Genomic DNA, 25,942 nt, shown 5'->3' on the forward strand with positions numbered 1-25,942 from the left:
AACTCATTTCGCTGCCTGGTCCTTTAATAATTTTTTTTGCTTGACATTCCAATTGTACAATCTAGCGGTATTAACTTCCATAGTGGTGATATTTTCTCTCAAAAACATTGAATCTTCTTCAGCAATGTTCAAATTTTCCTTCACGGTCTTCAATTTCTTCAGCAATAAGTCAATCGCCTCAGCCAAAGGATATTCCATCATCACGTCCGCTCCTAGCCAAAGACACACTTTGTCAGTTGGTTCGATTATAGCTTGTGAGTACAATGTATCATTTAATTCGTAATTTGTGTGGATGGATTCAGATTCCTGCTGCTTTTCACGGAGATATTCCACCATGGACAAAGATTTCTCAATATCTGGGATTTTGGCTTTGTATGAAGCAATTGCACTTTGTTTTGATTGTTCCATGAATTTGTACTGTTGTAAACGTTCTTGGAATTTTTGCATAACCGGTTCAAAATCTGTTGGAACTTTAATTAGATCTTCCACTTTGCTGACAAATGGGGCCTGAGGAATACCACGAGGATTCTTGTCTGTAACTCTGCAAATTGTTAATATATAGAGATCAGATAATAGAGAGAGAAAAATTTTTCTCTGTATAATGAAGATAATTATCTTGGTTTTCGTTATTTGATTTGAATTCTATAATTCAAAATATTGTATTATCATCATAGCAAGATTTATTGCCTCCACGGAATATCACTGGTTCATTGTAATTGATAAATATGATTTTCTATACATATTACATTGAATAATCTATCAATCGTAATAGACACAAGTTCATCGCAATACATTTTTTCCCAAAATACAAATAAAATGCAGCATCTAATATTTCCCTATCTTCACCAAAACAGAAACCACAACATTCACTCTGAAAGAAGAACTTACTTATCTAGTATATCAGCCATATTTCTAATTTTATTGATTGGTTATATTAGTTTTTGGCTTCCAACAAGTTCGGGGCACTCAAGTGTTTCTTTCATTTTTTCGATTTTTCCCTTATTATCATCAGAACCCCCCTCCACCCCCTTGATCAGGGTAAAATTATCTTTGAAAGGCTTATTGCGTGGATTAAGAAACGCTTCGAACAGGTGAAAGGCCCAGCGATATAGCTGAAAGTATTTGCTGATACTTCCTCAATATGTTATGTGTATTTGTATTGTCCTTTTGTTTTTGTTTTTTTCAGTGGGTGTATTAGGAAAGTGAGAATCTTCTTCATACCTATTTTTCATCAAATTATTTCCCTTCAACTTTATTCCTCTTTGATGAAATACTAAAGCTCGTTAAAAAATTACAAATCAATAATCACACATGATATTCCGATTACCAGCGCAGTATAATTCTAATATTGTGCTCTTCGAAGGCTTCTATAACATGCATTTCGTTTACTATTCTATGTTCATGACCTTCATCGAACCATTAAGCAATAACCACTGAACAGTAAGCTTTTATGTATCAAAAATCTTTATAATGAGATTTTCTTCATCCTCTACTTCTTATGTAGTGACTTTTTCTTGCTTGAGTCATTTTGCCTTTATTCTAAGAAGTTGAGAATTCTCACCTTAGACTTCTTGAGTTCCTCTGGTGGACGAATAGTTTTGAAGCTTCATGTAGATCGCAAACGCCGTACAGTTTTTCACTTTGAATTCCTTGAAGCTTTGGTAAATTGAATTAACCAAAACACGGAAAGCATCCATTGTTCCTTCTGTATAAAGGGGGCTGCCTGGATTGTAAAAATAATACTGTAATGTTGCGAAATTCCTGAGTTTGCTGCGAGATTGCATCCATCTTCATTTTGCTATGCCCTCCAAGAGAGAGGATTTCTTATCAGTTATACTTTTCAAAATTATATCAATTACTTTTGGGCCATTTTTAAGCATTTTGATTCGTTCATCTCTAAATATAGGGATATGTCAAAGATGAATTGTACATGCATTAAATATGGTATACCACATCAATGGTGTATATTATTTAATTATTATCATATGCCATTCTTAGGGTGTTTATTCTTCGATTTATGCATACTGTTATCACGGTATTTGTTGTTTCGCCTATGCTACTATTCGGCAAAATCATACTAAATGAATCTTGCCGCACGGTTGGGGTCTGTTAGCTGAGCTGGTTGAGTTGGAGCCATTCGTTTGTTGATTAACGGGGGAAATCAGAATCAGGCAGATTAGTTTGGGCCGGTCAAGTTAATTATGTTTAGTTTGAAGGATTTAGTAATCCTTTTGTATTTAATTATTCCTTCGTGACTTCTTTTTTGACTTGCTAAGAGAAAATTTGCCAGAAATAATTCATTATAGATAGCAATCCTTCAACGTTGGACCACAACAGAGGTATTCTCTGACATGTACTTCAATCATTTATACTAGACTACTTTGCGGATGAATCTAGTAGTGAAATTGTGATATCGTGAAATCATTTAACATTATTTGAAATAGTAATATAGATGATCATCACTGATAACAAGGGAGCTATAACATTTTGGTTAAGTTTACATAATGATATTTTTTATTTTGTAGAAGTATTTTGATTCTAATTACGTTACAGTGTTTCATTTGAAGACTACATGACTTTCTGGTCTTTCAAAAGGACCTATTTCTTTCATGCTGTGACCATGCCATTCCGTTACCAGACCCTTGTATATTTCTCTCTGAAAATAAGCATCTTTGATGGTAAAATATAGTTAACTATCCACGATGAAAGAAAACTTCTCTACTTTGGAAAAAGATCAAAAATTGAAAAATAACTTACTAGTGCAGCTCACATATCACAGTATTATATGTTGGTGACTCTTTGTTATTTTGGTTGGTGATCCAACTGATGTAGCAAGTTAAAAGTAGTTTTCAAGAAAGGTGGGGGCTTCAGGTATTCTGGGAATCAAATATCACAAATTTTATGAGTATTTCAAAGTTTTTAAGAAGGAAAATTAACATAGAAGCCAGAGCATCCTGTTCGATCATTTAGAGAGGTGCATTGATTTACAATTCTTTAACAATAATCGATTAGAAGAAGCAAATTTATCATATCCCAGAAGCTTCTTCCTTTGGGAACTATTGAATTGAAATAATTTTTAATTTATCAATCCAATACTTGTGGCGCAATTTATTATTATCCATACTGCCTTTACCAAGGCAGAAAGGAAAGGAAAAAGAGAAAACAGGTATGGCAATGTGTTTTATGCTATGACTAGAGTCTGCTACAATAAATTCATGAAGAAGCAGCAAATGTTACTAGCTTTTACATGGCACTGGCTTAGTATGCTACTACTCCTCAGGTCATCGGACTTTCGTTATTTTGCACTCAGGTGGGTTATTTGAGGAACCTCTGCAAAATTTTACTGAATATCCTTATAATTGAGATCATTTTTTTTCTTGAATCTCTGATAATTTAGAACATTTGTGCATTTTCCAGATAATCTGATGAAAAGCGACTTGTGATGAATTCACAGGAAATGTCTTCTAGTCGCAAAAGCCTTCGTGTTAACACACAGGGTTGCCACAAATGTAATAAATATCCATGAGAAGAAGAAGAAAAAGGTACATGATTCAAATTATTACCTGGGTTCACCATTGTAAATAAAGAACATATGTGTATATATTGAAGTCAATATGATTTTCCATATCCATGGACTGAATGTCTGAGGTCCATAGATCTTCTGGGTACGTGAATGTTACATGGATGTAGATCAAAAGTATTGGTGATGGATGAACAACAGGGTTACAGTTTGTACAGAAATAAACCAAACTGTTGCAGAGCTTTCTGGGTTTACTGTTAAAATTTTTCTATTCTGAATCGACATTACACATAAGTGGATATTGTTGTTTATTGAGCCCCCTAATCAGTGGTACCAAAGTGGACCTTTTTGTTTTGGCTTATCTATGAGTGCTTTCTACTTTTGGTGGTGTGCTTTTTTCTTTTCTTCCCCTTTAGTGCCAGTTCTTCCCAATCGAGACTAGATTAGGAACGCATTTGGCATATAAGGTGTCCCGTGACACACGATCAGAAGCGTTTGAGGAAACTTCGTGGTTGTGAAACTTTGTGCAGACAGTATGGTATAGAATCTATACATTCATTCACTATTGAAGATGTATGGTCGTTGAAACATCTCAACTACTTTAGAAACTGTCTAATAACTTTCAAGATATACTACCATGAAATACTCAACAGCTTTTCTTTTTTCTTTTTTTTTTTTTTTTTTTTTTTTTTTTTTTTGTTTGTTTGTTTTTCTTGGATGGGACACCCAAAACCAAAAAAATGGAAAAAAGAAAAATAGTCACTTATCTTTTTAAAGTTCAATAATCTGCCGTCCCACAACACAAATAAATAGATATATTATATATGATTCTCTTCCATCAGTGGGACCCCATTCTCAAATAATAAACAAAACATAGCGATGCTATCCTCTAGTAAACATCCCCTTTTGTTATTTACAGGCATTCTTTTTTTTTTTTTTTTTATATATTATTTCGGGGCAGTAGATTCTGTTCCCTATTTGTTGTTGCTGGCTCCCAAAGCAGCAGCACAGGGGAAAAAAGCTTGTGATAGATGAGAGAATATGCGGGACCATGCGGTGACCTGCGCTAACGCCATGTGGCTTGTTTCTGCGATTGCAAAGTCTAGATCTCGAATCACAGCCACAACGTTGTGAAAATTGTATAAAAAGATGGCCAATTACTGTCATCTATGCACATTTTTCTTCTTGCCTTTTTTTTTTTTCCTTTCACCTACCTATCTAATTTACTGATCATACTTGACACACAAGCTACTACTTCTCTGTCTTTCTAATAATAATACACATCAAAATGCAATTCACCAAGACTTTAATCGCTGCTACTGCTTTGTTCGCCACTGCTCAAGCCACCAACAACAGCACCATCTCTTCTAACTCTTCCTACAACGGTTCTGCTAACGCTGCTGGCTCCGTCAAGGTCTCTTCTTCTATCTTGGGTGCCGCTGCTGCCGTTGTCGGTTTCGCTTTGTTGTACTAAGCAAATGATTGTTTCTTAATCAAAATACTTTTAGACTTTTTCACTTCTCTTGATGCTTGTATTTTTTTGCTTTGTTTTTGCTGAATAGACTTGTTATGGATTGTTGGTTTTTTTCATCTCTATCTCTCCTGGCCCTGAATATGCGAAAAATACTGGCCATTCACATCTAATTACATCTTTTTTCAACATTCAAATCTAATAGATAGTTCTCGTTGGCTCTCCTTTCCTTAATATTTTAATTTCTCGTTTGTGCTATTGCTTTTCCTTTTATTCTCGGTGTTTTCTGCTCTTATTAAATCCACTAATAATAATAATGTTGTATACTATTATATATTATATCAATACCTCTACTAATTAATTTTGGTCTTTCTTTTTTATCTCACACGAGTTTGATTGTAGTGATGGTTTTATGGTACTCCTAATTTTCCCGGCAGTTCCTTTGCTCTTAGTGGCGTATTGTCCCAAACGCAAAGTGTTTCTTTTTATTTCAACCAATTTTTTTTTCTTTTTTCACATGCATCAATAACGAGAAGTGTCCGTCCTATTCTCAATATATTTCAATATATCGAGTCTATAGACTAACTAATGCTATTTCAACAATATTTATCTCTCATTATTGTTTTTTTTTTTCGTGTCGAGATGTTTGCAGAGTTAGTGTCGTAGTTTCCGTTTCATTTATCACCGATGGAACATTTCTCCTTACAGCATGCAGGAGAAGAAACCAATGTAAAACTATTTCTTTGTTCCATCTAATTTTTGACATCTGCTAATATATTTCATGTATATGTTAATTTTGCTAGTCTCTTTTTATTATTCAATTTCTTCTGAATGAAGAGATACTACAAGCAACTTACTTTCCTTAACCCCAAATTGTAGAAAATTTATAAAAAAAAAAAAAAATGCTATCTAAAAGTAATCTCATACATTCATATAAATTATCGTGGCAGTAACCATTTTAAAGTATGGTTCAATATATAAAAACAAGCTAATAATACAGATATGTACAGGAAATGCATTATGTTCAGTCACGACGTCTTTGCATGGTACCTATCAATTTAACATAATCAACAAGGAGCTTTTTATGGGTGAAGAATATCCGACCTTCCGTTTTACGTCCAATGTTTCTCCAAACACTTCTTGGTCTCCTTGACTCACGATCAGCCTTAATAAAGTCAACTAAATCTTGGCACACTCTGGACATGTACACGAATATAAGTTTGAGGGTATCTAATTTTATAGGAGAAATTTGGTGGCCTTCAATACAATCACGATCAAGATCCACAGTATTAATGAATCTTAGATACTTCTTCATAACTAACTTGCTTTCTCTCTCATTGAGCTCGACGTTGTATAAAGTAAATAAATACTTTTTAAACCACTTCATATCCTGTGATGGATCAATACCAGAGAATGCGAGTTTGTTTTCTAGTAACTCCAGGATAGAATTGAACAAAGCTCTATTACTGTAATACTTCTTTTCCAAAAAGGCTCTCTTCTCTTCTTCTTCTTCTGGAATTAATGCATCACTATAGATTTCTTTGGTTGCCAAAGCCTGTTCATTATAAGCTTCGCACACATTAGTCAAGGCAAAGCTGTCCTTTCCAATGAACAAATCATGAAGGAATTCCACAGTTCTTTCATCATGTTCTCCCAAATATTTGGCTAGATCACGACGGAGCTTGAGAAGTTCGTCTTTTAAATCATTAGCCATGGTAAGAGGCTCCAATTCCGTTTTCTTATAGGTAATCCATGTGCTTAGAAGAACACGGTCCATAGCAAGAGGGTTAACGCTTATAATTCTGTCGAAAACGGTATTCCAATCCACAGTTTCCATGGATCTGGATAAAACCAATATAAGGGTTAATAGTTTCCGTGTTGGAATTAGTTTTGAACTCTTGGGATTCTGCAATAATCTGTCAAGGCTAGATCCTTCCTCAACAGTAAGTTTTTCAAAGGGCAAAATTTCCTCAAATTGGTACTTCCCAAGCGAAACAAAATGTTGAATGACCTTGAGCGCTTTCAACTGTACCACAATATCATCTGTTCTAGAAACTGCTCCGACCATAGCACTCAATAACTTTGTGTCAATTTTGAATCGTATGGCATTTCCACCCAAGTCAAGAGATTCCAAATATTTATTGACGATCAAATCAAGCATTCGATTTACTTTTTGATTTTTTTCCTCTTGTTTTCCTATATTCCTTGTACCTTCAAACATAATACTAAACGTGATATTACTAGCCGAGTGTGGGCCTGATGATGGCAATGACTCGAAAATATCCCAAGCATTATTGTTTGAGCTGCAATTATTCAATGCCTTCAAAACAGTGTTGATATGATACTCGGATAACTCTATTGTTTCCTTATCATTATCCTTTGCCCTTTCTCTATAATTTTTTTGAAGATTTTGATAAATTTCGTAAATTTTATCAGAAGTAGTCCTAGACAATGGCCGTTTCGAATCAGCACATCCTCGAAAAAGAATGGTAAATGTCTGCTCATTGCATGGAATATTCCATTTTTTTCTGTAATTCATCGATTTGATGGCAACCGATAAATGTTGGCGATTTGTATAGTACTCTAAGATATGATTCATCCCAACTACCCCATTACCTTTGGCCAACTTACAAAGCAAGAGTGCCTTGACATCGGCTCCGGTTTTCAAAAACTTTAAAACATCTTCCGCCACCACATAAGAGTCCTGAATTTGGTTACCGCTGGTTCCAAGGAAATTATACAACATTCTATGGCTCGATTGCCTGAGTACTGGAATTGTCAGGTCTAGCTGAGAATCTGGATCACTAACGCCGCTGGACTCCATGATTTGATTGTATTTTTGTGGATTTAGAGGCTTCATACGGGTTTTAAGCGCTTTTTTCTTTTCTTTCTCTTCCTTAATCATGTATTCCTTCTTGGTCAATCCATAATCATCATATGATTTGACTGCATGGTGTAACTTCGTTTTCACCGTCCCATTGAGTACCCCGGAGGTAGAAAATAGTCGAGCACTTGGCTGACGTGCCATGAGAACAATACATTTTTTCTGCAAATAAGCCATTGCTATTTGCCAATATTATTCTATGATTTATCTTCTAGAGTTAGTAAAAATACCTGAAAAATTTTAGAATTTTTTTTTTTTTTTTTTTTTTGGCTTTACTTTTTAAGAGGTGATAATATGTGCGCTTAGTATTTTCAGACACACTGGGCAAAACCCATTTTCCCAAAGTTTCATGTCATATGCCCATCATCATACTTTTGATCCCATCTATTTGCCAATTGCTTTACTTGAACACAATTTCCATTTTGTTTTTTTCTTTTATTTATTGTTATTTTGGATATTTGCTAAAAAATGGAGGCTCATGTTGAATATTATGATAGTGAGTGAATGTGCGATCTTTTTTTTATTTTTTGATGATAAAAGGACATAAAAAGTATTAACAAAGCATTCCTGTTAGCCCCTGCCAAAATAGAAGCATTGAAGTATATTGCCTCGTCAGTTCCTAGCGGTGCACTTGATGCAGCCATTATAGCGATTGATTTGTTGGAGATTACTAATTACAAACGCCAGCATTTTCCCTTTTTTGAGAAGATCGTCGCCAGCAACGGAGGCAAAGTTATTGATTTGACAGCAAGCGAATTGGAAACCAAAATAAATGAAAAAATTAAAGAATATGAGGAGCAAGTCCGGGAAATTTCAGAAATCCTACAAAATTTAGATGTGGATGATAATGCTTTCACCATGTTGGATGACAGTTCCGAAGTGGCAACCGTAGGATCGCAACTCAGAGACGCGGTTTTCAGTTATGCAATCCAGCAATTAGCAAATGACGATTACTCAGGGGCCTCATCATGCTTGAATATTTATGTATCGAATTATCCAGTGACTTTATTCGGTTTCAGAGACCTTGAAAGATCATGCTATGTCGCCTATATTTCTGGCCGCTATGAATCGGTCACTAAAATGAAGGTCAAACTTGAAAATATTATTTCTGGTGATCTCCGGATGGAATCTTTGCCACAGGCGGAAATTATAAGTTATTTTAAAATTCAATGGATCATATTGATGGCCAACTTCCGGCTAAAGAAGTATGAGAATGTGAAAGTATTATATAATGTTGTCATCAATGCTCCTCCTGTTGAAGGGATCAGTGCGTGCGATGTTTTAGAAACTTGTTTTATCCCAAGAGAACAACAGGATGCCAAGATTTCTAACTGTGATAATTTTATCAGCAAAAACGATATATTAATCGCGACTTTAGTATCGACGATTTTATCTAGCAAAGATAAAGAAATCAAGCTGTTCCTAAGACAACACATTTATGAAGATTTCTTTGAAGAAAATCCCCAATTCTTGAAATTTCTGGAAAGCCTTGTGAGGAAAAAATTTTCTGCATTTGAATCCTCGACAACTGAACTTTGCACCACATACTTTCAGTATAATTATAATTTCAGAGTTGAGGATTGGGCCCATATCAAAAAGATTCTAATAATGAGATGTATTTTATTCTATTTTTCTCTAATTGATAAAATCTCATTAAGTGATCTATCTCAGAGGTTGGGGATTGGCAAGTCCGAACTAATCACCTTGGCTCTTCAACTCATGAAAGTTTTGAATCTCAACATGTCTTATGATCCAGTTGATAAATTATTTGTGCGCTCACAGTCAAAGTATCCTACCCAAGACCTTTCCTCTATTGTTAAGAACCTTGAAAATTACATTCAAGCTACCATGATACAGAATACGGTTCTCAAAGCTTTAGAGGAATGAGCACAACTACACATATATATCACTTTCTAGTTTAGGATTAATTTCAAATTTTTATTTCTACTTACATGTATTCATTCAAACACCTTTTGTTCTTCAATCTTGCTCAAGGATATCGACAATATCTGACTTATAAGGAGAGGAAAGACCATTTTCCGCAATGGTTTCTATGTCAATGATCTCTTTGGCTGCTTCAGTTGTCAACACGGTATTGGTGTCCCAACCAATAGCAACATTATCCTCAACTCTAATACCAATACCTCTGTAGTAACTAGGCAAGCTGGTATCATTAAGAGGAAAATAAACCCCTGGTTCAATGGTGATAACTTGATTTTCTATGAGTGGGGCACTTCTGGAATAAGATGGAATGTCGTGAACATCAAGCCCCAAATTGTGGCCCACATAATGAGGATACAATTTGGTGACGTCCCAGTATTTTAAATCACCCAACCCTGGAAGTTGTATCAATTCTTTCAACAATAAATCCACACTTTTGAGATGAATGTCATGTAAGCTCTTTCCACTATCAGCACGGCACATTTTGATACATTCCTTGTTGACATTCAACACCGCTTGATAAAGATCCCTTTGTGGATCGGTAAACTTACCACTAATTGGCCATGTTCTAGAAATATCGGCACGATATCCTGCCAATTTACCCCCGGCATCCACCAACACTAACTCATCATCATAAAATACGTCGTCATTTCTGGTATAGTGAATTGAAAGAGCATTAGGACCTCCAGCAACCACAGGAACGTACGCATGGCCATCACAGCCTCCAGAAATAAATTTATGTTCCAAAAATGATGCTAAGGTTCTTTCATTCTTGAATCTGTTCGCGTAAGCTTCATTGTACGCCCTACCAGATATCTTCCCGGCGGTTCTGATAAGATCAATCTCAGCATTGGATTTTTTCGCCCTCAAATCACGAACTAGGCTCGTCAATGACTTTATTTGGCTTTTTGAACTCTTCACAACGTCAGAGATGGTATCCCATTGTGGGCCCTTTTCACTGATGGAGAAAAATGATTTGAAGATAGAAGATCCCGAATTGGTCCCCGCAAAATTTTGATCAAAGTAAACTGTATCGTATCTTTGAACTATTTTCGAAATATATTGTTTCAAATCCTTGTTGGAAGCCCCTTCATCGGCATTGAATATTTCAACAGCACCATTTACCCCAGTTCTGAACCCTTCCCACTGCTCGGTGTGGGCGTCTTTTGGAGGAACAATCATATGAAGAATGATTCTATCAGCGGGATCAAGAGACTCGTCTTCCAAATGCTCAATCAATGCTACGGAATCCGGTTCTTCCCATCCTGTAAGGTAGAAGAGATCGGTATTTTGTTGAAATTTGTAAAACACCGCTCCAGAAGCATATTTCACTTGGTTTCCCGGAATCACTGCCACAGACCCTTTTTTCATTTTGACACCAAGTTTCAACCTTCTTTCAAAATATTCAAGTGCCGTGATCCCCGGAGTAAGTTCTCCTGGTCTCAACATGTGAGGTCTAGTCTCATATAACGGTTGTCCAGCATTGATTTCAGGAATTATTCTTTGGGAGTATCTTCTTAGATTAACATTGTGTTTGCACTGCCCGTTTAAGCGATTGAGGTTCAGCGTTAGTGAACGTTTCAAGTAAAAAGAACTTCTTATCATCTTGAAAGGGGATTAGTCTTATTGAGCTTCGAAGACATTTTGCTATGGTTGATGGTGCATTTTTTTTTTTCGGTACTTTTTCCCCGTAATTTTCTTATATCCTACAGGGTAAGGTATCAGTCATTTTTCAACATGCGTATACCTCAAACAGCCGAAGCAAAATAGAAGCAAGGAAAAATCCAGAAAAGAAAATGAAAAGGAAATATAGTAGAGAAATATATAGCTTATATGGTTCTTCCATACCTGTTTTGACAAAACTGATAATAATCACTAGTGTTTTTCCATGTGGCTCACAATAGTAGTGTCTTCAGAGACCATCGACTTGTCCAAGCTGAACACCGAGTTCTGGGATGCGGTATTTTCGGTGTGATGATGATCGATTGACAACGCTTGGGTTTCTTGGATCTCTCTAAACTGCAATTGGTTAGCCATATTTTCAAGGTATACTAGATTGGCGTTTTGCAAAGCACAGGTTTTTGATCTCTGGGTTGGAGGCAACAGACCTAAACTTTGAGTGCGTTGGGCCATGCTTTCCAAGTATTTGACATTTGGATCATTTGCGGTATTTTGTTCTTCAATTTGATAATCAAAATTTCCTTTTATGAGTATTTGGTTGTTGAAAAGCTGGGCTTTAAGAAATCTTTTATGTCTCTCGCATCCATTCCAAGCAATAATATTGTAAACGGTAAAACATTCCCCTTTTTTAAAGTTTCTTTGGATTGGCGTGGAGTTTTTAATTTTATGATGGGTATCAATCATGAAATCTTCAAATAGATCATTTTCAATAAATGATTTATTTTCTCTAGGCAAACCAATTAAGCTACCGAAAAGAAGCATCTTCATGGAGAAGAGGTTTTGCAAAGCACCGTGGAAACTTCGGTAGCTCAAATCATCTTTTTTAGAAAATCTCAAATCATTAAAAATATCAGATAACTTTTCAGGCAAAGATGCTTTACAACAATAGATGTTAAAACACTTTCTCACCAACAAAACAGTATGCACAGTGAGAGGATCAAGTGGTTGGTTTACCTTTTTCGAAAAACAAACCACACACTCAACTTTGGAATCATTATCATTTCTATGACTTGTTAAATAACAATTTTTATGGCAACTGCTTCCACAAGTATGACATTTAATCTAGAGAAAGGGTTAGTACAAATAGAAAAAGTAGAGAAAATGTTGTTGTAAACCATACCAATGATGAGCCATCACTTGTACCGCAAGCACAATCTTTATATTCATCTTCTTTTTTATAAGGCGGATTCCTTTTGTTGATATTTGTAAAAACCTCTGTCAAGGTGATTCTTGGCCCTTTGAAACTTGAATACATTGGACTGAGGAAGGTCTGCCTTTCATGAATATTATATTCCGAAGGATTTCTTGTTATAACCCCGATGGATGTTCTGCATATGTTAGTAATGATGGATCTTTTTTCGGGGAAACAGAAGTCAACAAAAAACATGCTGATGGAAATTGGTGGTGAACGAACCACAATCTTGCATTTTTAAATTACGGTTTCTATCAACTTTCAGTTTAGCTTTTTGAAAGTCCTCTTCTAAAACATGAAACTGCTTAGTTTGTTTTGGACCATGATCTTCTTTGAAGAGCAATTGTATGGAGACACTTCTACTACCAGGCAAGGGATCCAAGGATTGGATGAAAAGGATCAAATTTTTCAAGAGCGCTTGAACTTGTCTTCTAAATTCAATAATATCTTCCTCATTTCTTTTCTTCTGGCTGGTCTGATGATTTTCAAAAGAAAAATTATAGGATTCCATAACGCTGTGGTGAGACAAGATGACAAACGCAAATGACCGTAGTTCACCAGATTTGATGGATTCCAACACTTCAACGGTCAACCATTTGAGCAACTTATCAGACTCCTCATACACACCTTGTTTCAACGTTTTGATTTTCAAATATTGTTGGTCCCGTTTTATTTTGTCTTTTTGATAGTCGTTGGGAACAAAATAGACCTTATCCGTGAATGCCTTGTCTGGGAAAAGTCCTCTCAAAAAGCAAATACATCCGATAGAAATCAACACAATGTTCTTTATAAACACGAAAGAGCTAGAATCATTCAAAACTTGACTGTGATGGGGAGCACTAGACATCCTATAGCTATTGTTTTATTTTCCAATTTTTTTTTCTCTTGTAATAAATACTTAATGTGCGATGCCACTTTGTTCAGAATTTCAAATATTAATTAAACAAGACCAGACAATCCATTTATTGATAGAATAAACAAATGAAAAAGTAAAGAAAATTTCAATAATAAAAATGGATACAAAAGAAAAAGAAGAAAAAAAAAAGAAGAGAAGAGAATAGAAAAAAAAATCAACATGAATAAAATATATTTTTACGTAGAAAAATACCCTCATCTTCTACGTCCGCCACCGCCACCGCCACCACCACCTTCCTTTCTGCTATCTTCACGCGCCGCCTTTCTTTCCATTTCATCCCAGTCTTCACCTTCATCTGTTTCACTGGCACTAGCTTCACTTTCCTCATCAGAAAATTCTTCCGAACTATAGTCATCTTCCTCCTCTTCCTCCTCATCATCATCTTCTTCACCTTCTGATGAGAGTTCAAAGGCAGATTCTTCTTCAGATTCACTTTCTTCTTCATCACTACCGTCACCAGTCAAAAAGCTCCACCCACCATCTTCGAAAAAACCGTGCGGGTCTGCAACAATTGTCTTCATAATTTGAGCCCAGTTCAAGGAAATTCTACCTTCAGAGAATGGAATATCAACATCGGTCAACCAGTTCTTGACATCTTCCAAAACGGTCATTGGAATAGTGTTAATATGGACAACTGGCTTAGAGAAATCTTTGAAAACGAAAACCAAATCAAAATTCTTCAACCCGAATTGAACTCTTTCCAAATGTGCAACTTCCACTTCTGCAAGCGTCACCACCAAGAATGGAGTATCGATCAATTGAACTAAACAATCTCTAGATGGCATCAAGAAAACAGATGACCGAAGGGGCACACCATCAAAACCTAATTCTCTGAATGGGATATCCAAGTCAACTAAACCATTGGAAGCATCACTGATAGTTTCAGCAAAAGTCTTAAATTCTCTATCAAGAATCATTCTTCTTCTTCTTTCTTCTTCTTCTTGTTCCAATTCATCATCATCACCATATCTGTACTTACGTCTTCTACCACCAGTCTCATCAATACCACCATCGCTGGCTTCTCTGTAAAACTGAATGTCGTAAGTCTTCTTCTTACCAATCATGAGTGGATTCTTCAAATGGCAATGAATCAAAACAATTAGTTCATCTTGAGATGGTTGGAAGAATAAATGCTTAATATTGCTGAACAAGATATCCACCTTTTGGTCCGGTCTGATAGGAGATTGGTATCTCAAACCATTTTCATGGATGAAAACGGTACCGAATGCCTTCTTAGAATCTGGAGCAGGTCTGATAGCAACCGAGTCCAATCTCTTCACTCTGCCTGGCTTATTAAGAATCAATTTAGCTTGTTCAATAACACCGGCCATTGCCTTCTTTTCACTTTCTCTCTTGATTGCAGCCTTCTTTAAATCGGAAATTTGTTGAAATACACGACTCAATCTTTGCCCATCTTTCGATCTGAAAGTAATACTTCTTATAAAGGTGTTGTCATCACCTTCTTCATAAGGAAGATCACCTTTTCTGGCAGCAATACCACCAGGGGAGTTGAAGTTCAATCTGATATAAGTATATTCACCTTCCTCGGTCTTGGACCCATTCTTATAAGCGTTAACGTGGAATGGAACCGGTCTACCACAGACTGGAACGAGAATGGTTTGCGATTTTGGATCAACATGGATTCTCAAATCTTTAACATTGGTTGGAAGCTGTGTTTCTCTAACATATGATTCATATCTCTTGAAAACAGGCTTTTGTTCGTCAGGATTCATTTGATCTGCTGCAGAAAATCTTGCTAAACCTTCCTTTTGTCTCTTCTCATGTAATTTCTTCTGAGATGCCTGTCTGATCAATTCTTGGTCATGATCATCCAGATTTTTAGCTTCACCTCTTAATTTAGTCTTTAAGATCTTAGATTTACCAGATAGAATTTCCTCATTCTTTCTCTTTTTTGGTACCGATGAAGAACTTTTAACCTTTGGCTTAACATCTTCACCTGATTCGTTCTTGATTTTTTCATCTTCACCATCATCCTTAAAGAAGAATGAAATATCACTCTTAGCCTTTTGGCCCTCTGTAAGAGTGACTGGTTCACCATTAGTCACACGAATTGTATCAATCAAAGACAAAGCATAAATCTTATCTTTAGGATCTTTTGCTTCTTTATTTTCAAGGTTATTGAACCCGATGACAACATCAAACACAGAACCAGCGTGTATAGTTCTTTCGTTCTTAGCATTCAAAACACATGAGTTATCTTTGAATTCAATCCCGGATAACCAACCAACGTTCTTCACAAAATGAGATTCCAATTCCGGTCTTTCTTTTTTGATGAGATCAATGGCAGCACCGTAAACCGCTTTACCAGTGACGCCATCTTTCAAAAATGAAAAAACTCTTTTCTGAATCTTCAAGAGGAAGTCATAATTCTTTTCAATTTCTTTTGTAGGATCAATCAAGAAAGATCTACCAATAGTAGAGCAATAATTCTTGTATCTGAGACCAATGGAGGCAAGAATAACGCCGCCGTTCAATTTATCTTTATTAGACTGGGCGGAAGGTTTCAAATCAAACTTACCACCAGATTGAATGATTGGACTATAACTCCAGTCCAATGAGTTAGGATCAAAATCATTACTGAGCTTCTTCTTCTTGTCATTGAAGAATTTCGCATCATCAATTTTATTTTCAATTTTTTCGCTCAATTTCATGTTAGTGATGGATTTCTCTTCATCAACAATGGTGACCATTTCATCACTGAAATAATCGAGCATAATAGACGAGGCTCTACATGCCAATCGAGTATATCTAATTTCCTCATCATCTTTGACTTCCATTACTTGGGATAACCCAGCACCAATATCGACTTTAGTGATAGCATCTTCCTCTTTAGACCAGACAGAATTCCATTCATCAACGAATTTACCTTCGAACTTGTCCTTGGTAAGCACACCAACTTTATCGCCGGCAGATTTGATTTCTTCAACTAAGTTTTCAAAAAGTTTCTTATTGTGTTCTGGGTCTTTGTTTCTAGTCCAAATTAAAACGTTTGGAGATTTGACACCACTAAGATGTCTGGCCTTTGGGCCAGAAGTCACGAAAATAACTCTTTGCTTGGTGATTAACAAAGCTGTCGCTGGAAACTGGTATCCGAGCAACCAATTGTGCAATACTGTGGACTTTTGATATGGATTGCCTTCGTCATTTGCCCCAATGACAATCAATAATGATTGCGTGTTGTTGAAGATGGCGGCATCAGAGAGTTTTCTTTGAATGTGCTGGACTCTCTTCTTGAAATTCCCTGGATCAATATAGATTTCTGACATAGTGGAGTAATTGATTACCACTTATTTGACGGAAAATTAAATAAACGAATAAAACGTTGTACTGGATTTCAAGAACTGACAATTTCCAAAGCTTTTTTTCCTCCTCCTGTCGACGCGTTTTTTCTTTGACAAAAAGAAAAAAAAAAAAAAAAAAGCTCGCGTTGCTTGAATTTAGTCACGTGTATTTTTTTGTGCAGCTCAACTGTAATTCTACGGCAGTTTTGGGGAGGAATGAAATATTGTATTAACTAATTATCAAGGAAACATCTGCAAATAAACAAACAAAGATTAAACATAAAGAATGATAAAGGCAATAATCATTCTAACTAGTAATTATGAATTTCTTTTGCTAAACTTTTTCAAAACAACCGAGAAATTCTTGAAAAATGGTTGTGTTCTTGATTTATTGGAGTTTCTGAAGGCGTTAGCTTTCACAAGAATTCGCTCATTGCCTTGAATATCATCTTCTTGAGAGATTCTACTGGCATCGATATAACCAACATTTTCCAAATGCTCATTTTTCATCATCTCAAGAACTTGCTGTCTGCGTCCTTTTACCGGAGCCCCGAATGGTTTCTTCTCAGGAACTACTGAATTAGAATGTGGTTTTTTGGATGAAGGTTTGTTAGAAGAGTGGTGATTGGAATGCACTCCTGTCATTTCTTTGTGGTTTTTTTGATCCTCTAGCTGGTGTGACTTTCCATGACCTGAGGCATCACTACCAGCAGACCTTGCATCAAAAAAAGGGTCACTTTTAGAAGATTTAAGAGAAAGGATATCTTTGTCATGAGCCAATGGGGTCTTCGCCATGGAATTCTCAAGATTGTTAGTGGAAGTGGTAGACAATTCGGAAGACATTGTGTTGCAATAGGTTAGACAGTTTACAGTGTATACTTCTTTTTTTATCTGTCATTTGAATCATATCTTTGGAACAGAAACCAGCCATCTTATATATTGATCGGGATACAGATCTAAAGAAAATGAAAAAAATTTCCCGTCTATTGTGAAGGAAATCATTCTTGCTTTCCTTCATGTTGGAACTCAGACGCATCGGTTACGGTGCCTCACCCCCTTTTCTGGCATCGCTCAGACCTGAAAAAGTTTTTATCGTGAAGTGAGAAAACATCTACCAGCGTCTTTCAAAACACTGCTTTAATTGCCATAATCTAGAAATGCCAGCAATTACAAGAAACAATAAGAAGACAAACGCGGATAATACCGTTGATTCACAAAACAAAGTTTCTCAGGATCGATCCCCAAAAGTGGGCACTGCCAAAGAGGATGACAATGTTGCTAATCCAGATACAGAAGCCACAGAATCTACAACAACTAAAGATACTGAAAACGAGAAGGTTGCTTCTGATATTGCTTCTCTGAAAAAGAGAAAAAATCCTGATAGTAGTGACAATAAAAATGATGACACGATTGAAAAACCTCAGGAAACAAAAGATTCTGCATCTTCACTTCCCCTTACGAAAAAACCAAGATTGAATAATAATATTCCGCCAAATGTCACATTATACATTAACAACCTCAATGATCAAATTAATACTGTTAAACTACGAGAAAGCCTCTTCATGTTGTTTTCGACCTACGGAGACATTATCGATATCAACATGAAGCCCCAGGACAAGAAGATGCGAGGCCAGGCTCATGTCACTTTTGCAAAACTAGATGCTGCCAAATTGGCATTGAGATCGTTACAAGAAGAATCTTTTTTTGAGAAGCCTTTGAATATTCAATTTTCTTCAAACCAAAATAAGAAACTCTCGCTAATTTAGTCCTATTTTATCTACTACTCTCAAGTGTCTATCTAAATCGACACACTGGATAAACCTATTTATATATTTAATTTAATGAGCATAATTATGACGGGGATCACAGCAATAATTGTCAGAAGTCTAGAACTTCTGCAATTCAAAGTATTCAATAAAAATAATGGCTGTCAACATTAATTTACCCATGTGATGGATGATTCACAGCGACGCGTAAAAAATAAAATTGAAAGAAAAAAAAAACGCGCTCCGTTTTTGGGGAATTTGAAAAAGTACTTTGTCCAAATTATATAAATATTCTTGCATATTCCTCTTTTTGCTTGGTTTCCAAATTCTAAAAAATTTATATCCATTTCTTTCTACATTCAACAGTAGCCAAAATTTTTATCAGGACTCTCAATAGACCGATATTTATAAACCCAATCAGATTCATAATGACCACAGAAACACAAAACTTCAAGAAGGCCAAGTTGGCTGAACAATTGAAAGTCTTCAAAAGATCTGAAAATGCCACCTTGCCAACCAGAGGCTCTCCATTATCTGCAGGTTATGATCTTTATTCTTCTGAAGAAGCCATGATTCCAGCAAAAGGTCAAGGATTGGTCGCTACAGATGTCACCATCATCGTCCCAATTGGTACTTATGGTAGAGTTGCTCCAAGATCCGGTTTGGCTGTCAAGCACGGTATCTCCACTGGGGCCGGTGTCGTTGATGCCGATTATAGAGGTGAAGTCAAAGTGGTCTTGTTTAACCATTCTGACAAAAATTTCGAAATCAAGAAAGGTGACAGAATTGCCCAGTTGGTCTTGGAAAAAATCGTCATGGCTGATGTTGTTGAAATTCAACAAGCTGAATTAGATGAAACTGAAAGAGGTGCTGGAGGGTTCGGTAGTACTGGTAAATAATCGCACTTTATCTGTCTCCTTATATATTTTTCGTGTATTATGTATTATTATTAATGTTTATTCTTGTTTTACGGTAATCTTTTGATCATTGTAGATTTCAAAATTATCATTATATTTTATTTTGTATTTTTCATGATGATATTTATACTATATACATATAGACATGTTTATTGTTTAATTGAATATAGACTAGCCGGGCTTATGAATAAGATTCAAGTCCCATTTCTCTTTGCGCTCTAAGACTTAGCAAATTAAGCTTTCTTGTCTTTTTGAGCTTCCTCTGAAGCCTTAGATTCTTCAACTTGTTCTGGCTTTGGTTCTTCAACATCCTTAACATTCTTGTGATCCTTAACAGGTGCGGCATCCATTTGCTTTTCTTGTTCATGTTCTTCTTGGATCTTTTCTTGTTGTTCTTTCAAAATGTTCAATTTCACCTTGTAGTCATCACTCAAACCCGCCTTGGCAACGTCATAAACTTCATCTGGGATGGAAGACAAGACATGCAACAAAGCATCGTAGTAACTGTTAACTTCGGATTGACCATATGTGTAAATAGAACTCAAAATCAACAAAGTGGATGGGATTTTTTGGTTCAATCTCAATTCTAACCAAGTATTCAAGTCATCTCTCAATCTACCTGGAGAAACATCGATATTCTTCAAACCTCTTGATCTACAGGCAGCCTTCAATTCAAGGACAGACAAGGAGTCAACACCTTCGTATCTAATGGCTCTATCATCTTGAACCACATTGATCAACTTGGTTCTGATTTGGTATCTGATGAAAGTATCAGTACCAAATGGAGTAAGAGCCATATATTTGGCCATAGCAACTAACTGAGGACGGGACAAGTTATCCAAAACTTCATCATCCTTGAACAATCTAGCAACCTTAACAATTTGCTCATCAGTTGGTCTTTCATCGACAATGTTGATTTTACGGAAAAATTCAACGAATGCAAATTTTTCATCTTCAGAAATTTGGACAGGTAATTTCATCAAGTTGTTACTTTCTTGAATAGTGTTTCTCAAGAATGAGGAAGTCTTGGCTCTAGTTTCCAAAAGCTTGGCTCTCTTCTTTTCTTTGTCAACGTTAGATTCGTAAGTGGAAGGCAACAAGTTTGGGAAAATTTTCAAGGCAATTGGCAACAATAATTCAGCAAATGGGATCAAGACAAACGCAGAAAATGGAACAAGTCTAAGGACATCAACGATGGTTCTCTTCAACTGTTGGTATTCTCTTCTAGTCAACTCGTAACCACTAAGCATTCTCACTAACAATTTCGTGGCAACCTTAATTTCAAATCCCAATAATTTAGTCCCTGACCAGTAATGGTGAGCTTCATGCTTGACTTTTTCCCAGAGGGTCAATTTTTTAGCTTCTTCTTTCTTTTCAGCTACTGGAGTAGCAGTCTTAGCTGAATCCAAAGGTTTGGTATCCTTGCTATTCAAAGAGTTGAATCTTCTGGTAGCCAAGTTAATAGGCAAACCAATAGTTGCTTGATTCGGAATTAAAGCAACTCTTCTTCTTTCCACCACGCGCAACTGGCGGAGAAGAACCAACGCAGACCTCTTGCAAATCATTGTTCCGTCTCTTATATACTCAAAATAGCACGCTATAGACGGGTATGGAGAGCATATAGAGAGTGAAAAAATTCGAAGGATCTCAAAATTTGACGAGAAAAGTTGCCCACAGGAATGAATAGAAGACAACAGGGTAACTTTCTCCACACATTTCAACATAGTCACGTTTAAACACACGTGACTGTTTTGTTTTCTTCTTCTGTTTTTCTGTCTCATGTGTCAATTCGACTCCCTGTATATATATGTGTGACAGCATATCGCCCATCCCATAATCACAAGACTCTCTTTCTATCTCTCTCTCGCCAACAACAGCAACTGGCTTGGAGTACACCACAACCGCACTCCATAATCACGCCTAAACAAGTCAGGTGGAAAACTAGAGGGGCTGCAATTCCCGCATCGGAAAAAGAGATAGAGAGACAACCTCACTTTTTGCCTTCAGATAAGGAAATATCGTATAATTATTTTTGATAGGATAATCAATCAAACAAGACAAAAAAAAAAAAAAAAAAAAGAAAATTAAAAAATTAAAAAATTAAAAAGATTATTAAAAAGAATTACAAGATAAAAAACGAAAAACAATCTGCTTTCAAATTTAAATGTTTTAATATTTGTCTGGAAGATATATTATGAATAATACTGATCCATCGCCCAGTATTCTTCCTCTAGCGGCTCCTGTAATATCTCCCAATAAGATGGCTGAGGATGCTACAGAGAGTGAGAATGGTGCCATTCTCAAAAAGATGGTATACGTGAGTATCAACTGTACAACTCCAAAAGATAACTGTTAACTCTTGGGTTGTTATTGGGTCATGTTTTTTAGGTCATAGTACTAACATTAGTCATTAGCAATTTTTTTTGAAGGCTTCCTCGCTACTTGAGAACAACAGAGTCTCAAAGTTGGAGAATACTTTACAGAATGAGGCTCAAAAGCTCAATAATTGGGTATGTCATCCTTGTTTGTTTCACTTACTTTATCCTTTTCTGTTGTGTGGGGAAAAAAGTGGCCATATCACATCACTAGAAACCCCTGGTAACATTTATTATTAATTGAACGTGGTTACTAACATGAATTCTTAGTTCAATATTTCTACTGACACCTCCAGTATTCCTTATGATCAAATTAAGCCTTGGAAGCAATCAACTATAGAAGCATCGAAGTCCAGCATCCCACCACTTATAATAGAGACTTATTTGGATTTGCGTGATATCCATCCAAAGCAAAAGGTGTACCTTAATGACAAAGATGCTAACCCATGGTTTGTAACTAAGGGAAAGAAGAAGACAGAGGTGGTTTTAGAGAGATGGCTATTTGAATTCGAAGCTGATCAAGCCAGCGCAGAACAAAATGGCGACTACAAAGATGAAGACACATTAAATGAAGAATTGAGTTCAATTTACAAAAAATGTATTGTTTTTTTCAGAAACTTATTTACTTGCGTGAATTTACTCCCAGCCACCGATTTAAGGAAGGCTATTGGGATATATAACGCCTCTGAACAGCAATTCCATGAAGAAATCCCAACTCCACAGGAGCCTGGTCAGTGCTACCAAAACTTAAAAGTCAATATTAGGTTGCTTAACGGCCTTAATCCTATCTCATCTCGTGGTAGGGTAGGGTTAAGCAAAGAATTGATTTCTACTTATGCTAATATTAGCAATGACAATGATGACACCAATGCCAATATTGCTGTTGAAAGCTTCGATTCCATTAAAACTCCCAGAGGAATTTTAAAAGGATCGGTGCAGTATCGGAAGGACACTAACTTTTTCTTGAATAAAAGAATTGACCCGGATTTGAAATCCCAGGAACAGGTTTCACCAGATCAACCATTACCAACACCAAAGACGACTTTGGATCATGAAGCCACCACTAATAACAATAGCATTCAGCAGCAACAAAAGAGGGTATCGATTTTGAGCAATCAACTGTATTCTCCATCGATTGGAGAGCCCCCAGAGTATCAACCAAAGCAAGTCTCTCCTAACCCTAGTGGCGGTGATGATTTGACCAAAAAACTACAAGCTAAAGCGATCCCCATCATTAACCGATCGAGTTCCAATGTTTCTTTGGCTGCCTTGTTACGCAGTGCCAAAAGTGTTAATCAGACTGGTGGAGTATATGGTATTGGATCATATAGTGGAGCCGCAGGTGGCGCAATTACTGGCGGCGCGGCAATGTCGATTCCAAAATCGTTCACTTCGTCGTACGGAGGCTCATTAATTTCTAATAATAATAACAACATAATGAACATTAATCAACCAAGTGTTAGTGATTTTCAGGTTGGCTCGGCAGGAAAGTATTCTTCATCTTTCAGTTCCAGACATCAGTTGCCCACTGGAACCAGTGTGGGAGCAAATGCTGCAGGCAGTGCTCTGGGAGTGGTTGCTGGGACAAACCAGCAACAGAGAAAGAGTTTATTGCTCGGAAATGTCCACTATGGGGGCAATCTCTCAAGGAACCCAAGTTTGGATAGTTCCCGCAGACGAGATAGCGAAGTAACTGATGGTGGACAAAAACTGCAAAAACAACCGCCAGGATTCCAAAGTAATTTGTTTGCTGATGATGATATCACTGACTTCATTAAGTCAGTGGATAATAAAGCAGACTTGAAGGTTGGAGGAACCCCCACTGCTGCTGATTTTGATGAAGGTAAGTTTGGGCTGGGTGCAAAGAATTCCAACTTGAATGATTATTTGGTCAAATTCAAGTCAATGAGAACTGCAAATAACCTATTAAGTGAGAGTTTGGAAAACAGCGCTCTTATTAATAACTCTCCGCAACCATCTTACGGATTGAAAAATACTTTCAGAAGTAGCAGAGGTAGCGGTAGTGGAGGGGATCTTGGTATTCCACAATCTACTTACAGCGGTTCGAGTTATCATTCGGTAGCGATGAATAAAGGAGGAAGTTATTCTAGTAATATCAGTTATTCGAGAAATGCTGGAGTACCAGTCACCGGTAATTATCCTCTGGGAAACTCTGGCATTCATAGATATTCATTCACCTCTCCAGGAAATTCGCCACATGTCGGCAATACAGATTATACTCCACTAGTTCCTTCAAGATTATCAGGGACTTTTATGGCCAGCGGTGAAACAAATGTTGCCAATGAACCTATATCCGTATCTCCTTCAGGTAATGATATTTCCAGACACCCATCTTCATACAATCCTTCAATTCATCAACAATCATACCAACGACAAAATATCACTGGCGGTGTCGGAATGTACCGTAACAACTCTAGCTCGAATAGTAATGGCTTCGCTCATTCTTTGCAATCACAGCATCGTCGTCAAGGAAGTGGAACCAATTTATATTCGTATGAGGGAGCAGGGGCTAACAATTTCTCAGGATATGGTATCCAAGACGCTTATTTGAATGAGGCGCTAAACCCTGGATCACTAAATATTGATATCTCCAAAGATCAAAACAGTAACACAACAAACAATAATTATTATAGATTTAATGGAAGCAATTCCAGATTTCCAGCTTCTGCCGGTGGAAATTATATCAATTACCAAAACAGTAATGATAGCAATGCTTATGGATACAACATGAATACCAATCCATATGACATTGGATCAGCACCATTGCCAATAATGATTGGAAATGGGCTCAATAGCGGCAACATGAGCCGTGGTGATACCGCACCAATGAACTCCAATTCGAATTTATATGGTGGTACAAACAATCAATACAATGTTGATAAAAATTATCATGGGAATACCGGTCCTGGAGGGGCGATGTCCTACAATGATGGTGGAATCCAATATTATGCTACAGAAATGGATTATCATCACAATAAAACTACTACCAATGACTATGGAAACAACAACCACAATAATAATAATAATAATAACCATGTGGTTGGATTAGGAACCAGGTCCGATGGTACCTCCTCCCCAATGATTGATCAAAGACAATTGATTGCTAATCGTTATAATCCTTCTCGAAAAAGCCAGAGATATTATCAGAAATCCCATCAACGCCATGGTATATCTTCTTTGTTAGGTAAAACTATTGATGGTCCTGGATCGATGGGGATTAAATTGCCATCGTTACAAAGCTCCAGTCCTTCCATGGCCATAATTACCACCACCAATGCGTACGCTAAAATGAATAGTGTCACTGATGCCGGAAACAATGATGAAGTGGCTGAGCTAACCGGTAGAGCAAATGTTATTGCTGAAGATTTCTCTAGAGAAGATCATGAAGAGGTGTTAGAAGATGATGATGGCCCGCACCCAGAAGAAGAATATATGGAGAACATTGGATGTGATGAAGATGAGATTGTGTTCGATATTTGAGTTTAAAAGGTGATGAATTAGCACCTCTTGGTTGATATCATGTTTGTTCTTCTATTTATTTATTTGTTTTGTTTTTATTTTCCCTTTTTGGAATTATTAGTCTTGCACTATATTAATTATGTTATTTTTCTGCTCTGCTCGATTTCATTTTTTTTTGTGTTGGCTGCAAAAAGTCTTCTTTTAGAAAACAAAACGAAATATTCTCAAACTCAAGGCAGCTACACTCCTTCAACTTCAAGTTACATCTCCTCTATATTTATTAGTTTAATGTCATTTTTTTTTCAAAAAAAACAAACAAAAAAAAACCCTTATTCTGATGGTTTTTAACCCTTTTTGTGATAGTTTCCATACAATCTTGATAAAAGTTTAATTACTTTTACATGAAAGCATGTAGATTGCATTTCAGTACATTGTAACTATTAATGGATTTGCATTATTATTATTATTGCTGTGGTTCTTAATAACAGCACCCAATCC

General features: G+C 36.5%; 12 protein-coding genes across 12 annotated transcripts; 5 read left to right on the forward strand and 7 right to left on the reverse strand. All coding sequences in view use genetic code 12, as the record gives it.

Annotated features, from left to right (window-relative positions):
• Positions 1-3: 3 nt before the first annotated feature.
• PAC10 (tubulin-binding prefolding complex subunit PAC10) lies at positions 4-908 on the reverse strand (the record flags this gene model as incomplete). Its single annotated transcript, XM_064994260.1, has 2 exons — positions 4-541; positions 889-908. The coding sequence occupies 2 exons, from the start codon at positions 906-908 to the stop codon at positions 4-6; spliced, it is 558 nt and encodes a 185-aa protein (XP_064850332.1).
• A 3,900-nt stretch (positions 909-4,808) lies between these two features.
• Positions 4,809-4,994, forward strand: DASC09_006580 (uncharacterized protein; the record flags this gene model as incomplete). The annotated part of the gene is made up of 1 exon (XM_064994261.1): positions 4,809-4,994. The coding sequence occupies one exon, from the start codon at positions 4,809-4,811 to the stop codon at positions 4,992-4,994; it is 186 nt and encodes a 61-aa protein (XP_064850333.1).
• A 1,021-nt stretch (positions 4,995-6,015) lies between these two features.
• Positions 6,016-8,052, reverse strand: MRX1 (Mrx1p; the record flags this gene model as incomplete). Its single annotated transcript, XM_064994262.1, has 1 exon — positions 6,016-8,052. The coding sequence occupies one exon, from the start codon at positions 8,050-8,052 to the stop codon at positions 6,016-6,018; it is 2,037 nt and encodes a 678-aa protein (XP_064850334.1).
• Positions 8,053-8,343: 291 nt separating this feature from the next.
• PCI8 (Pci8p) lies at positions 8,344-9,762 on the forward strand (the record flags this gene model as incomplete). Its single annotated transcript, XM_064994263.1, has 2 exons — positions 8,344-8,371; positions 8,450-9,762. 2 exons carry the CDS (start codon positions 8,344-8,346, stop codon positions 9,760-9,762), a joined length of 1,341 nt encoding a protein of 446 aa, XP_064850335.1.
• A 93-nt stretch (positions 9,763-9,855) lies between these two features.
• ICP55 (aminopeptidase) lies at positions 9,856-11,421 on the reverse strand (the record flags this gene model as incomplete). The annotated part of the gene is made up of 1 exon (XM_064994264.1): positions 9,856-11,421. The coding sequence occupies one exon, from the start codon at positions 11,419-11,421 to the stop codon at positions 9,856-9,858; it is 1,566 nt and encodes a 521-aa protein (XP_064850336.1).
• A 270-nt stretch (positions 11,422-11,691) lies between these two features.
• HOP1 (Hop1p) lies at positions 11,692-13,535 on the reverse strand (the record flags this gene model as incomplete). The annotated part of the gene is made up of 3 exons (XM_064994265.1): positions 11,692-12,558; positions 12,617-12,824; positions 12,886-13,535. The coding sequence occupies 3 exons, from the start codon at positions 13,533-13,535 to the stop codon at positions 11,692-11,694; spliced, it is 1,725 nt and encodes a 574-aa protein (XP_064850337.1).
• A 263-nt stretch (positions 13,536-13,798) lies between these two features.
• SPT16 (chromatin-remodeling protein SPT16) lies at positions 13,799-16,891 on the reverse strand (the record flags this gene model as incomplete). The annotated part of the gene is made up of 1 exon (XM_064994266.1): positions 13,799-16,891. One exon carries the CDS (start codon positions 16,889-16,891, stop codon positions 13,799-13,801), a length of 3,093 nt encoding a protein of 1,030 aa, XP_064850338.1.
• A 333-nt stretch (positions 16,892-17,224) lies between these two features.
• DASC09_006640 (uncharacterized protein) lies at positions 17,225-17,749 on the reverse strand (the record flags this gene model as incomplete). Its single annotated transcript, XM_064994267.1, has 1 exon — positions 17,225-17,749. One exon carries the CDS (start codon positions 17,747-17,749, stop codon positions 17,225-17,227), a length of 525 nt encoding a protein of 174 aa, XP_064850339.1.
• A 314-nt stretch (positions 17,750-18,063) lies between these two features.
• On the forward strand, positions 18,064-18,672 carry DASC09_006650 (U2 snRNP complex subunit MSL1; the record flags this gene model as incomplete). The annotated part of the gene is made up of 1 exon (XM_064994268.1): positions 18,064-18,672. One exon carries the CDS (start codon positions 18,064-18,066, stop codon positions 18,670-18,672), a length of 609 nt encoding a protein of 202 aa, XP_064850340.1.
• A 428-nt stretch (positions 18,673-19,100) lies between these two features.
• Positions 19,101-19,571, forward strand: DUT1 (bifunctional dITP/dUTP diphosphatase; the record flags this gene model as incomplete). The annotated part of the gene is made up of 1 exon (XM_064994269.1): positions 19,101-19,571. One exon carries the CDS (start codon positions 19,101-19,103, stop codon positions 19,569-19,571), a length of 471 nt encoding a protein of 156 aa, XP_064850341.1.
• Positions 19,572-19,822: 251 nt separating this feature from the next.
• Positions 19,823-21,154, reverse strand: DASC09_006670 (LETM1/MDM38 family protein; the record flags this gene model as incomplete). The annotated part of the gene is made up of 1 exon (XM_064994270.1): positions 19,823-21,154. The coding sequence occupies one exon, from the start codon at positions 21,152-21,154 to the stop codon at positions 19,823-19,825; it is 1,332 nt and encodes a 443-aa protein (XP_064850342.1).
• A 629-nt stretch (positions 21,155-21,783) lies between these two features.
• Positions 21,784-25,465, forward strand: DASC09_006680 (autophagy-related protein 13; the record flags this gene model as incomplete). Its single annotated transcript, XM_064994271.1, has 3 exons — positions 21,784-21,906; positions 22,004-22,099; positions 22,235-25,465. 3 exons carry the CDS (start codon positions 21,784-21,786, stop codon positions 25,463-25,465), a joined length of 3,450 nt encoding a protein of 1,149 aa, XP_064850343.1.
• Between the last annotated feature and the right edge of the window lie 477 nt (positions 25,466-25,942).

This window comes from Saccharomycopsis crataegensis, assembly GCF_037102585.1.
Source record: "Saccharomycopsis crataegensis DNA, jcf7180000000072, whole genome shotgun sequence".
NCBI classification, from domain to species: Eukaryota; Fungi; Ascomycota; class Saccharomycetes; order Ascoideales; family Saccharomycopsidaceae; genus Saccharomycopsis; species Saccharomycopsis crataegensis.